Here is a 14259-nt window from a genome sequence, read left to right as displayed (position 1 = left end):
CCTCCTTGTGAAGGCTTGTTCTTGCTCATCTTGGGCAGGTTGCTTAATTGCTTTTTGTCTTAGTCATGCCTGGTTTTTTTAGAGAATTGGGGGGTGGGGGGGAATGGGAATCATTTGCCAGCTGTTCCTTTGGGAAGACAAGTTGAGTTGTGATACTGGAGCTGAAATCCCCAACACTGGGGACCTGACAGCTTTGCAAGAAATCTTTAGGTTTGGTGTAAGTTAGCGAGTCTGAGTCGTATGTGCCATGTTTAGTAGAGTTTTTTCTAAGTTCCAAAATTCTTTTCTTCTCCCCTCCTAGGAATCTGAGTAACAACAGAATAACTACCCTGGAAGCGGGTTGCCTTGATAATCTTTCCAGCTCTCTCATGGTGGTGAAACTGAACAGAAATCGAATCAGCGCGATTCCACCAAAGATTTTCAAATTGCCTCATGTGCAGTTCCTGTAAGTGGAGGCCCCCGGCCTAGTACTTATATTTGTATCACTCACTTGAGCATGTATTCTTGGTGGATGCTGAAGTGCTTCTGAAGATGTCTTAATACGTACAGCTACCTTTTCTACCCCCCCCCTTTTTTTTTTTTTTTAAGGGAACTTAAAAGGAACCGGATTAAAACGGTGGAAAGTCTTACATTCCAGGGTCTGGAATCTTTAAAGTCATTAAAGATGCAGCGTAATGGGATTAGCAAACTTATGGATGGAGCATTCTTTGGCTTGGATAGTATTGAAGAGTTGTAAGTGTGTTTGGTCTGGGATTTTTGTGTTGGGGGTCCTGGTTGCAGCTCTGGGAGTGGGCCACTCTCTGAACATTTTTTCATGTTTCCAGGCTTCATTGCAGTTGTCAGTGAGCAACACAACAAATGTATTTACACTGTCCTTCTTCCCCATGGAAGCTTATGGCTTCTGACCTTGCAGAGCAACTACAGAGGGTCCATGGACAGTAGTGCATGTCTCTTCTGCCATCTTTCTGCTTCACCCAGGTGATCCAGAGCATGTCACCCTCTGGTTGACTCTTTCTGCTACTTCACTAAGGCTTTGCAGTCTCCTGGCTGTTGAACAAATTGTGTCCACCCATAGTGGGTTCCGGTCAGCCCCTGCAACCTAGGTGTTGTAGTTGTCAGCCAGTTGTTGGTGCTGCCTTACAGCAATAATTAGATAATTTTGTTTTCCCCTCCCCAACCTCCTGAGGAATGGTACTCCATAGAACAATACGTAATGGAACAGGGTCTGACTGATTTATCTGATGATGGCATTATAAATAGGACGGCCTTCCAACTGAGGTATGGGTTCAGTGTCTTAGCTGTATTAGTGTCTGACGTTGGCCAAGCTGTGCTTCCAAAAGTTTCAGTGGAGTTGTTTTTTGTAAAACAAGAATCCATGTTCCTCAAACAGCAAGAGCAGGGACGAGATGACAGGAACCTGAATTGGCTGCTCACTCGCAGTGACCTTGGTCTAGTCACTTAACCTTTTGGTGGTGCATGTGGTGGGTTTGGGTTTCTTGTTACCCAAGTGGGCTCTCTAAACTAGGTATGTTCATGTGTATCGGGGTGCTGGAGGGTTCAGTGCTAATAAATTACTTTGAAATCCACGGATGGGGAGTACTGCAAAAATATGTGTTGCCTCATTGAATATCTGTTTGAAAAATGTTTTCTCTAATTCTTTAGAGAGCTGGAACATAATAACCTGACTGAAGTAAACAAGGGCTGGCTGTATGGCTTGCGGTCGCTGCAACAGCTCTATGTTAGTCAGAATGCCATTAACAGGATCAGCCCAGATGCATGGGAGTTCTGCCAGAGACTTTCTGAACTGTAAGTGCTGGGCTGAATTTCAGTGGGGCTTTTGTGATGTTACCAAGAACAGATTGGATTGAACATGTACAGCAAGAATGAAGATTGCTGAAGAAAGTTCACAGTCCCCTTCCTAGGCCTTTGTGGAAAACTGCATAATTTGTAATGAAAAGCTTGTGAGAATAAGTCTGAACAAGGGGATTTAATTCCTCAAGGCCTATCGTTTGATATTTTCACCTTCAGTTGGTCTTTCCTCCCCGCCCTCTTACAGTGTACTTCTGATGTTTGTAGGGACTTGTCATACAACCAGCTGACCCGCCTGGATGAATCTGCTTTTGTGGGACTCAGCTTACTGGAAAAATTAAATCTGGGTGACAACCGAGTCAGTCATATTGCAGATGGTGTCTTTAAAGGATTGTCAAATCTTCAGATTCTGTAAGTACAGGCAGGTGCTGATTTGCTTTTAAAATAAAGGCAGCAGAGGCCATGAATGCTGCTGACACGGGGATCTAACGCACTAAACAGCCTGTGAGTTTTTGTGGCTGCTGGGATTCCACTTTGCCTTTAGTGACAGCAGGGTCTGCAGGGGCCCAGACTTCAGGCTGTATTTCGAGAAATAAATACATATATAAACAAAGCAGATTTAGTGCAGGTGGAAAGCAGGAGTTCAGCCACCCTTGAGAGCGTCCTGTGAACCCACAGAACTAATTAATGTATACCACCAGTGACCGTCTTACCTCGCCTCCTTTGGAAAGGGAGGTGGTGTGGTCATCTAAGTCTTGTAAGTGCTAGTTATGGGGATAGCCTGTCAGTCCAGACCCCATATGCCAATTTAACTTCTCATTGTGTATCATTTGGACTCCAAGGACCGAAAACTCAAACTGGCTAGAGGTATGCAGTGCCATCTCCATTCAAAGGCAGGCTTTCTGCAGCAGCTTTACTGACTATTCCTAATGACAGTGTAATGCATCTGGCAAAATAGAAGTCCATCCTGGCACTTACTGACAACACCCTCAGTAGATCTGAACCCTCTAATTTTCCTAAACAGAGCTCACTGGAAAAAGAGCTAAAATTTATAACCCTCTGTTTGTTCATTAAGAAGTGCCTAAATAGGCAAAATCACCAGAGGGACTTATGTAAGCAGTCATATTCTGTTAACCTTAGTGCAACCTTTTAATGGAATAATTAAAACTAATCCCTTGGATTTAGAGTAGCATGAAAAAGAACAAGAGCAGATTAATTAGTAGATTTTGTTGGGCTGTTAAGGGGCGTCACACAGCTGACAGACAGGCCACTTGGTTCAGGATGGGGGAATGTTCTCAGACAAGGGGCAGTGGTGATTAACAAGGCTCCGAGCATTCATGCCTAACCAAGCATGAGGAGCAAGCTGTCGGTGCACACAATGAGGTTCTATTTTTCTCTTGGGCTGTTGAGAAGGGGGCAGGGGAGTTTGTTCACATCGTACAGGTAAGTGCAGTTACTTCAAGCATGCAGAATAATAGTCAAATTATTTCCATTGTTGTCCCCTGCCTGCCTGACATTTCAGTGTTAAGACAGGCTTAAAACTGCTCTTTGTACCCGGTGCTTTTACACCCCACTTTTTCCTTGAAAGGTAGCGTGTGTGGTTACCATAGAGAAACTGCAGATTATATATGGGTTATAAATGCATTAGATTAACAGGTGCAGAACAGATTACATCTAAGAACAGAGTAGAAGTTCCGGAGTCTTCAATCTTATCGCCTTGTTTTTTATTTTGCGTTTTTGTGACGGACTAGGCAGGAACACTACACCAGTACTAACAATGCAAAGGTCTGGAATGGGCAGACCCTCGGAGAACTCCAGAAGCAAGTTTTCCAGTTGGGAGACTTGATTAGTATCTCTGAATAAATGTAGCCCCAGGCAGTGCCACTTATTTGGAATACACTTTTTATCAAGAACCTCACATCTATGATCCAGCATGAATAGGTTACAAAATGCAAACAAGTCTGTAAGGGAGAGCTCTGATTTGGCATTCACATAAATTGCTTCTTGGGCTACATTGTGTGGCCTCTGCTTAGAGTGGAGAGCATTGCTGCTCATTGGAGTCAGTGAAATTACTTGTGAGCACGTGCTTGTCAACGTGAGTAAAGGTGGCAGAGGTCAGACCCTCGTTTATAATATTTGCCCGGTGGAATTCTGGATGCTCTTAATTAGCGTTCCTTCAAATTCATTCTGAATAGAACAGACAGATCTGTATTGTGGAAGATGCTGCTGTAGGATGCTAATGCAAATAGCTGAGGTTACACAATAGCAGGAAGAAAAATAAATAGCAGTGATTGCCACAGGGGGAATGCCTGAGTCAGGGGCTTCTGGTGTATTCCTATGTGGTAATTGACCTAACCAAAAATGAGCACCAGAAAACCATTTTTATATTAAATGGTGGATTTAACTATCGCTGTCCTTAATTTTCAGAAGTTACTTTATGACAGTTGCATGTGGGCTCAGGCTCATAAATGAATGCATTTAAAAATATTGATTGCTTTACTTTAACATCTCCCACGTCATACACTGGCATATCTACAGATAACCTCGATTGTACTGAAGTATTGAAAGGCAGATGAAAATTGTAGCTTGAAGGAAAAATCGTTGATGAATCTTTGACATTCAGGCGATAAGGAAATATTACTGCAACTATTATTCTTCCCTCCCCTCCCCAGCTGAAGCATCTAATCCTGTCCACACCACAGACACCATTTTGCTTTTATCATTTATTCTTCTGCTCTACTAGGGACACAAATGTTGTCCAAGGGTCAGACAGAAATCTGATTAGCTGGTAACAAGATTTGTGAGCAGAACACTTGCACTTCACTCTGGAAACATGGTCCATCTTGGCTGGCAGCTCTGTGCTGCAATCTATATGTAATCTTTCAGTATGCTAATGTTATTACAAACCTGTCACTCAGTAAGGTTAACATGACTAGCATATGGCTTAATTGACTTAAACAAGCCAACTCACTTCAGGAGTTGCTCCCTGTTTCTGGTAAAGGACTCGTCTCGCATGAGCATTAGCCAGATTGTCAGTCGTGCTTTCGTAAATATTGGCTCAAAGAACCGCACATTGGAGCTTCTGGGTTCGGTTTGTGGCTCTGCCAATGACGTTGTGGCCGTGGACAGTTTTTTGGGTTTTTTTTCTTCCTGTCTTGTAGCAGTTGTTTTCCTGTTCATCACGTCAAGGCTTAATGTTTGTGAAACAGTAGAAAATCCTTTGGAAAGCGCTGCACACAAGCCCAGTACTATTTATACAAAAATACTCTTTATCATGGTTACTAATAACTAGTGAGTGATATAATTTTCCAAGTGTGTAAACAAGACTTTTCTATTTTCGTAGCGATATGCGGAACAATGAGATCTCGTGGGCCATAGAAGATGCCAGTGAAGCCTTTGCAGGTCTCAACAAGCTCAGTAAATTGTACGTATTATGAGCCACAGAAATGACCGTTATCTCAAAGCATTCGGAATAAAAAAGAAGCTAGAAATATTAACTGACAACTAGTTTAAGTTCAAACATGAAACAAGACAAAAAGTCTTTCCAGTCAACAATGCTTATATATAGTTGTACCTCCTGTGTGCTAGATGTTACTCAGTGCAGACAGCAAATAATGCAGTTAATAGAATCCAACACAGAATAACTCTAGAAAAAACCTAAGGTGGGAGCTATGCTGCTGTAAATTATGTGGGTGTAAACTGTTAATTTTTGTCCTGGGATAGCCACTTCCTCAAGGTAGATGGGCTCTTAGCAGATTTTCTGCCATCATAAGATGTCAGAAGTGCCCAATTGCATCACACCAGTAGTCCATCTAACCCAGTATCCTCTGACTGGTAGGAGTGGCTTTTTTAGGAGGAAAGCATCTGAACAGGATACACCTGAAGTGATCTATCCCTTGTCATACCCTCCCTGGCTTCCAGCATCTAGTGCTGAGATGCTGCATTAGTGCTTACTTTGGTAGTTTGTACTTTGGGAGGGCTTTTTGATTTATTTGCTCCCAACACTGATATAAGCTGCATGGGTGTGTGCATGACCACTGTGTGAGTTGTTAGCACTAGTGTATGCCCAGGTCCTTGGCCCAGGCTAGGAAATCAGCTGCTTGTTTACCAGTTCTGTTCAGAGGTAGATCTCCCCTGAGCTCCTGTCAAACATGTGGGAAGTGCCTGCACATGTAGAACAAAACCATTTCCAGTACCGTTTCAGAAAGGAGGCTTGAGACCTGAAGTCTCAGTTGTGCTTTCTAAAATAGCTCTGTTGGCTATGTTGATACCTAAAACTGCTCTCAGTAGCATTTTACCGAAAGCTTTGCCGAGAGAGATTGCGAGCCAGTGGTTCAGCTGTTTGCATAGAAAGAACTAACGGTCCCTGGCATTTTCATCTCCCAAAAAGAAACAACTTAATTCTGATGTCTAATGTATGTAATAGCCTGAAAGCTTGCATGGTTGCAGTAGCTTGTGTAGGCTAAGAGCATCTGCCTCTGCAGCCATCGAACTTCCTGGAATTCTCCTTTTTCTTGTGCCACAGGTGCAACTTGGGTTTGGTAGTGGGCATTGATTAACTTTCGTCAGCCTTGTCAGAATATTAGGTTTCACTTCAAAATTCTTTGGGGGAAGGAGGAAGGCTTTGTACGCAGGGGTGCTAACAGGTGGTTTCTTTCCAGGTCAGGAAAGAGCTCCTGGTAGGTACGTACGGTGGGCAGTGCTGTTCTGCGGAGCTGTAGTACTTAGCCTGTCAAATTTTTACACAAACACTTGAGCCTTAATTTGCCAATTAATAAAGTGCTGTGTATGACTGTGGGTTTCCTAGTCTATTGGACTATCAGACATTACAAGGAACTTGTATTCTTGAACTAATATTGACTTTCAGGTTTTCTTTCTGTGGGGGGTTTCTTTCAGAATTCTACAAGGAAACCAGATTAAGTCCATCATAAAGAAAGCTTTCTCGGGCCTTGAAGCACTTGAACATCTGTAAGTATTTTTGCCTTGCAGATCTTGCAGCTTCCTCTGTATCAATGTCAGATTTCTCTCTCCTTCCAGCATGCAAGTCTTGTAACTGTTTAGAGTAGCATATGAAATGCAGTGCTCTGTTGACATTCTGCTTAATTTACAGAGATTTGAACAACAATGCAATCATGTCCGTCCAAGAAGATGCTTTTTCTCAGACTCGCCTCAGAGAGCTGTAAGTATATGTTTGTTTGTGGCAGCTTGTGGCATACTGCCCCATGTCGAATCCCCTGCGGCTTCCAGTTGATTCTGCTGGGTCGCAGTTCTGTGACAAAATATCAATAAGAAACAGCTTTGTAAAAATCAGTTAGATGCTGTGGGCTTTTGTTTTGTTGGTATCTAGGGTCTGCTATGAAATGGGTATCTTCATTTCCTGAACATAAATGCTGTAAAGTATCTCTTCTTCCTTGCAGCATTGGGCACATTTTTTCCTATGTTTATTCTGTCTTGTTTAGGAATAGTTTGAGAGACCTCTTGAATAGGTGTTGGAGTTAAAAGCAGTGTTCTAATCAATAAAGCTGTGGTTAGCTGTTCTTATCTTGGCTCTTGATTTCGTTGGGGGTTTCCTCTCTCTCTCTCTCTCTGATTTGGCTTTGCAGCTCTCGGATTTGGCTTTGCAGCTCTGGGCTGTGTCTGTCCCAGTTTGATAGTGCCGTGTGATGGCATGTCACCAGGCTGCAAATCGGCCAGTTCAGCAGAGTTTGGCATGCTCTCTCCTTCTGCTGTGAAGGATGCATTAAAATTTTAAAGTGGAGAATGTTGTGCCTGAAAATGTCTTACAACAGGAAGAAGTTACAAAAAGTTAAACCCAGGTTTAAATGTTTGCTGTGCATGACTGCATTACTGTTCTATCTTAGAGCAGGCTTTATATCCCTTGATGGTCCACCAAGCGGGTGGTGCCATTATGGTTACTAATGTGGCTGTTAGCACTACTCCCCTCATTATTACAAAGTTCAGCTCTGCACATGGCCCCTCTGAGGTTAGATGCTAGAACTGTGTACTTGTCTACCCCAAGGTACTAACTGAGGCACATAAAAGGCCAATTTTTGCGTAATTAAGAGAACATTGTTCAAACCGAAGCCTCAGTTCTTACTTCCTTGTATACCATATTTCATGGTGTATAGGTCAACCTGGTGTAGAATTCAACCCCATTTTTCTGATCCGAAAAGTTAAGAATTTTGTAGATGTGGTGTATAAGTTGACCTAACTCTTTGGATCAGAAATAAGGGATCGGCTTATACCGGCCTCTGTGGTCCAGGCACCTGGGGGTAGCAGCTCTCCGCTGGTGCATCCCCGTCCCGTGCGAGCGGCGCTGTCTCGGTTGCACCAGCCAAGGGCCGAGCCCAGCCCCATCAGCTGCAAGCGGCGCTGCCAAGCCTGGTGCCGCTCGCGAGGGCCAGGGTCAGGCTCAGCGCTTGGCTAGCGTGTCCCCACACCCTGTGAGGGGTGCTGCCTGGCCCGTGCCAGCCAAACACTGAGCCCAGTGCTGCTCTCAGGAGATGGTGATATGATGTATAAGTCAAGGTTAAATTTTAAGAGTTAAAAATCGGGCTTGAAAACTCAACTTGCAGGTTGTGAAATACAGTAAAAGGTTCAAATAAGTTGGAATGCAGCCAGCAAGCAAGAAAAATGTTCCATGAGGAGCCTTTCCAGGGCACTTGACAACCATCATGTTTTGCTTTCCCTTTATGGGGAAAAAGCCTTTTTATAAACTTGGCAGTAGTACAGAGATTTGTTGTTGTTGCTGCTCAGAGAGGCTGCCCAGATCGCACGTGATCTTCAAACATGTAAACCATTCTAATGCTAGGTGACCTACACACCCCAAGCTAGCCTGAGCATAAGTCATAGCCTTCTTAAAAGCAAATATCTTTTAATCTTTTTTTTAAATCCTATTAATTCTGGCCAGATTACCAGATGAAAATGAGGCCAATCATTGTGAGGGGGGAGGTGAGAAGACCATGTTATAGACATCAGGCACTTTCTATTGTGAGGTTTTCTAGACTGCCTCCTGTTTATAAGATGGTGGATGACGGTAAATAGCTCTCAAGTAGCTGAGAAAAAATCCCTTGTGCTGTGAATTGCACCTTTTCCGTCTGTTACTGAAGAACCCCGGCTTGTGTTAGTGGTAGGCCACTCCTTTCTGGAAGATGAATCTTTTCAGCACCTGAGTCACAGTTCCTGGTGTGACACCTGCTAAAAGCAGTAGAAACTTTTGGCTGAAGATACTGTTGCTTGATGGGTGCACCCCAGATACCTGGAAGTGAATATATGCTAGTAACATTTGGCAGCTTTAGGTCACTGCAAATGGAGGGGGGGCATTCAATCAAGAAAAGAATGACTTCACCTTTTCCTTGTTTCTGCAGGATGTTGAACACCAGCAGCTTACTCTGTGACTGCCAGTTGAAATGGCTGCCTCAGTGGCTCAGCGACAGCCATTTGGAGCAGGCTGTTAACGTTAGTTGTGCTCACCCCGAGTGGTTAGCTGGGCACAGCGTTCTCAATGTGGACCCTGAAGATTTTGTCTGTGGTTCGTATTGTTTATTTCTTTGACTTAAGGGCGCTGCAATGCCTAAATAGATGCATGCTTCTTTGGAAGCCAGTCTGTGACGTCTAAGTAAGATATCCTAGGTCTTGGCAGCAGAAAAAGTAGTTGTGTCTGTGTGACCCATAGCCTGCCACTGGTTTTTTGCTCTAGTGCTCTCTCTCTTTTGCAGTGGGTTTTTTGCCTACGCTCCCTGGACTCTGGAGCAGTTGAGTGGTGAAGAATCGTACTGAAAGAGGAAATACTGATGCAGTTTCAAATAAGTGTTCAGTGCCTTGGGTTTTCTGCATTGTAGAAGCTGTTGGGCACCAGAGAGTTGGTTTTCTTAGTACCCGACAAGCAAGGCCCTTTAGTTCTGGTGCATCAGGTGATGAGGGCTCTGTGGCGGAGAGAATCCTGTCGTGCTCACCTAGCCTTCCTCACCACAGGTTTGGGATGTGTCAAACTGCAACACATTATCCTCACGTTTAGACTGGGAAGTAGGGCAGTGAGATTTACCCCTGCTTTACAGATGGGGAGCTGATGTGCAAAGGCTGTGTAACAGGACCAGGGTCGCACAGGGAGTAGACGGCTGACCTGGGTGTCCCGAGTTCCAGATTGGCGCTCTAACCAGTTGACTGTTCTTCTCCATCTGTGCTTCTCTTCTTCCGTAGGAAAGAGAACTACGATCTTAGGCAACTGAGTGCTCCAGCTTCTCCCGCCCCAGTCCTCCAAGTTTTATTCAGTGCTGTGGCCTATATCAACGTGTTTGTTAAAACAAATGGCAGTAAAACAGCTATATGTTAATGGCAGGCAAGTGAGAGGATTCAGGTCACTAAGGCATAATGCAACTGTTCAGTTTTCCCTAAGGTATTTCTTTCAGTTGCTTCTCGGGCACCAAGCACGATTAATTCTGTTATTCTTGAGGATGTGCCTTTGCCGTACAATCTGCCCCTTTAAAATAGAAATACGCAGCACAGTTCAGCATTGGTGTGAGGAATCTGCAGCAAATTCCAGATGGCCAAGGCAAATGCAAGGCCCCCCAATAGACCTTGCTGTGGTTACTCCTCTGTTCTTACTGCTTATCGTCTACGACCACCTGTTGTCATAATCCTGTTTCACAGCTTCCTTTTTCCTATAGCCGCCTGACTTCAAGCTGAAGGTAATTTAATGTGGAGAACAGATAGTGAGGATGGATCTGTCATCTGCAGGATAAAACAGCACTGTTCCTTCATAAAATACTATTCCTCTTAACATTTGTTCAGAGAGATCAGCTGCGTGTGGAAGGAGAAACTTGATTAATCTTTCTGCCATCATTTTTTTGCAGATGACTTTCCCAAACCACAGATAAGAATACATCCTGAGACCACAGTTGCTCTGCGAGGCGTGAACGTGACTCTGACGTGCACTGCTGTCAGCAGCAGCGATTCGCCAATGTCCACGGCCTGGCGTAAGGACAGTGAAGTACTGTACGATGCTGAGATAGAGAATTTTGCCAGGTATCGACAGCAAGGAGGCGAGGTCCTTGAATACACCACAGTCCTACACCTTTTCAACGTGAATTTCACCGATGAAGGGAAATACCAGTGCATTGTCACCAACCATTTTGGTTCTAACTATTCCAACAAAGCCAAGCTGACTGTCAACGGTAAGCGGTTACGCCAACAAAAGACCTTGCTTTTAACCGAGAGCTGTTGTTAAGCTTGCATGAAAAATGCTTTAGAAGCTAGTTGTGACAGACGAAAGTTTGCTTCTCCCCTCTTCCCCTGTAATTGTGCCAGGCTAGCTTCAGGTTCTATAAAGATCCCATTAGGGATCCGTTTAGGTCGATGGAAGAACCCCAGTTGGAGCAGGCAAAGAAGATACTGAGAACGATGACTAACATAATCCTTCCTCAGTGGAAAACGCCCTCTGCTAGTTTGCGCGAGTGCGAGGATGGGCCCCGCTCGGGCTCACAGAGCTGAGGGAGACCCAACTAGTGACTTCCACATGAACTGCAGTAATAGGGCTAAAATATAAATGCCGTGCCATTTTAGACTTCCCGTTTTCTTGTTCTGCATGAAGGCAAAGGAAAAACCCATGTTAAACCAGGCCCATGGAGATACTGGGTAAGTGCAGCAGCAGGGTCTTTCAAGAGCAGCGATCCCTTTTCTCAGGGGGTGTCTGTATTTCCAGCTTTGCTCGAAAGGCAAAGACTGCCTTGCAAGTGGTGAGCCTGTACCAGAGCCGTAGAGGAAACTGCTGTTTGCCATTAAGACATGCATTCACTTCTCCCTTCACTGGGGAAGGGTAAGAATGAGTCAGCAATGTAGCACAGTTGCAAAAAAAAGCAAATGCAGTTTTGGGCAGTGTTAACGGGAACGTCATGTGTAAGATACGGGAGGTGACGGCATTACTCTACTCAGTGGTGGATAGGTATCCGTGAGCGTATCAAGTTCCCTTCTGGGCTCTGCAGCTTAAGAAGGTTCTAGAGAAACGAGAGGCTCCAGAAGTGAGTGACAAGTTGATAGAGGTTTTGGGATGCATCTATACAAAGCAGGGTTGAGAACTTAGTTGTGTTTAGGTAGGGATAAAAGGAGATTTAAAGAGCAGTTTTTAACTGTTTGAAAGGTTGCCATAAAGAAGAGGGGAACGGAGGCCAAGATGCAGAATAATGGGTTTAAACTGCAGCCGAGAAGATTTAGATTAAACTTTCACACCGTGTTCTTGGAACAGTAGAACAGGCTGTCCGGGGAAGTTGCAGAATCTCCCTCACTGCAGGTTTGTGAGAAGAGTCTGGAGGGACTTCTGTCTGGGAAGGGTCAGCAATGGCACATCCTGCATTTGTGCTGGGCTAGATGACCTGTGATGTTCTTTCCAGCCCTGAAATTCGAGAGGGGAGATTAAGTTTCGCTTCTTTCCTTTAATTTTTACTGTGTTGTGGTGGCTGAAATATTGTCCCTCCCCGCTAAGACTAGCTGAAGTGAGCCTTGCCGATACCATACGCTATTAGAAACCAAAAATAAGAGACTGACTGTATCAGCCTGTATAAGAGGGTAGAATTGCAGCAAGGAGTAAGATCTGCTATCATGCAGCGATTCCTCTAGCCTTCTGCTGTATCCCATGTGCTGAAATGCTTCCCTCACTGAGTACACGATGTCTCTTCGGGTGCAGAACTGCCTTCCTTCCTGAAAACCCCCATGGATCTCACGATCCGTACTGGGGCTATGGCTCGACTGGAGTGTGCCGCAGAGGGCCACCCCACGCCCCAGATCTCCTGGCAGAAAGACGGCGGCACGGACTTCCCAGCAGCACGTGAGAGGCGAATGCACGTTATGCCTGAAGATGATGTCTTCTTCATTGCAAATGTAAAAATAGAAGACATGGGGATCTACAGCTGTATGGCACAGAACGTCGCTGGAGGTCTGTCGGCAAACGCCACACTGACTGTGTTGGGTAAGTGAAGTGCGGGTCTGGGATTGTGTGGATCCTCTCCTTTTCTTCCTTCTAGCTGTAAATGCAGCAGGGAGCAAGAGAAGGCAATTCCTTTAAAGGCTCTGGCCCGTCTCTCCCCAGCAGGCAGGCATGCACAATGCGGACATGTGATTTTTACAGTTGAATCCCAAACTTGATGAAATAGCTTGTAATGCTGTTCCCTTGTCCATCATCGTCTAGCTGCATAATGAGATGCATGAGGGTAGCTTCCATTCGGTTTTGCTTGCTGTACAGCCAGTTCTGTCAGGTACAGCTTATGCTAACGTGAGTTGTAAAAGAGAGAATTTAAGGGGTGTACTTGATCGAGGAGCGTGTAGACTTGATAAGTCTCTGCTACGTTGTGGGAACTCGAGAGCAGCCTTGAGTGTGCCAGTTAGCAGCAAAAGGAAAGTTGCATCTTCAGGGCTGTAGGCTTCTTGAAGGCTTGCAGCCTCATAATATTGTGGCCATATGCTGACTTAGGAGCAGAAATGACACGTGGGGACCCTGTTGCCCGTGCCCTGAGGTTCACTTTGGCATACTCAGTGAGACGGTATTCAGTTGAGTTGGAATGACAGCTGCAGAGCTGGATCTGTCCCAGTACCTCCTTACTACTACGTTGCTTTGATCTCACTACCAGAGACCAGGCTTAGGCAGACTTCTACATCCCTTTCAGTGCACCTGGGCTTACTGTAGTCAAGATTCAGCGCCCTTATCTTTCAGATTAACTGAAGGCCTCTCTCCTCTCCTGCCAGAAACCCCTTCGTTTGTGAGGCCTCTGGAAGACAGGACAGTAACCCGTGGGGAAACCGCTGTGCTGCAGTGTATCGCTGGCGGCAGCCCTGCCCCGCGCCTCAACTGGACTAAAGATGACGGGCCTTTAACAGTGACAGAACGGCACTTCTTTGCCGCTGCCAATCAGCTCCTGATCATCGTGGATGCTGGCCTGGAGGATGCTGGAAAATACACGTGTATCATGTCCAACACGCTAGGCACAGAGCGTGGCCACATTTACCTGAATGTCCTGTCTTCCCCAAACTGCGATTCTTCCCAAGGTGGCATTGTGCATGAAGAAGATGGCTGGACGACAGTTGGCATTGTGATTATTGTTGTGGTCTGCTGTGTTGTGGGCACCTCTCTGGTATGGGTCATAGTTATCTATCACATGAGAAGGAAAAGTGAAGACTACAGCATCACTAACACAGGTAAAACGCAGGACTAGCTTGCTTCTGTTCTGTTTCAGGCAGGCACGTGTGAAACACTTACAGAAAGAATGTAAAGCCCCCGATTTTCCAGGCCTGGATTAGGCCAGAGAGACGAGTCTTTTGTTTCTCATAGCTGAACTTCTCTTGCTCACGGCATGCAATTGGCTGGGTATATTTTTCAAGGTGCCCCTTATATCTGCTCCCCTTTTGGGCTAGGGAAGGAGTCAGATTTGGAGCCTTTCATGTTAAGCGCAGTCGTTTGTTTAG

The 14259-nt window shown here is 45.1% G+C and overlaps 1 protein-coding gene across 2 annotated transcripts in view; it reads left to right on the top strand.

Moving 5' to 3' along the window:
• LRIG2 (leucine rich repeats and immunoglobulin like domains 2) overlaps positions 1 to 14259 on the top strand; it is a 21464-nt gene that overhangs the window by 1901 nt on the left and 5304 nt on the right. The window contains exons 4-14 of one of the 2 annotated variants that reach the window (XM_006033292.3): positions 302 to 445; positions 589 to 732; positions 1663 to 1806; positions 2077 to 2220; positions 5153 to 5233; positions 6706 to 6777; positions 6920 to 6988; positions 9177 to 9340; positions 10662 to 10982; positions 12488 to 12769; positions 13543 to 13992. In XM_006033292.3, the coding sequence (XP_006033354.1) occupies positions 302 to 445; positions 589 to 732; positions 1663 to 1806; positions 2077 to 2220; positions 5153 to 5233; positions 6706 to 6777; positions 6920 to 6988; positions 9177 to 9340; positions 10662 to 10982; positions 12488 to 12769; positions 13543 to 13992 (2015 nt within the window). The remainder of the gene's footprint in view (positions 1 to 301; positions 446 to 588; positions 733 to 1662; positions 1807 to 2076; positions 2221 to 5152; positions 5234 to 6705; positions 6778 to 6919; positions 6989 to 9176; positions 9341 to 10661; positions 10983 to 12487; positions 12770 to 13542; positions 13993 to 14259) is intronic. The other variant, XM_025215065.1, reaches the window with a different exon arrangement.

This window comes from Alligator sinensis, unplaced genomic scaffold, assembly GCF_000455745.1.
Source record: "Alligator sinensis unplaced genomic scaffold, ASM45574v1 scaffold1218_1, whole genome shotgun sequence".
Classification (NCBI taxonomy): Eukaryota; Metazoa; Chordata; order Crocodylia; family Alligatoridae; genus Alligator; species Alligator sinensis.
The sequence above is the reverse complement of the archived record's forward strand: the minus strand, read 5'-3'. Positions and strand labels throughout refer to the sequence as shown.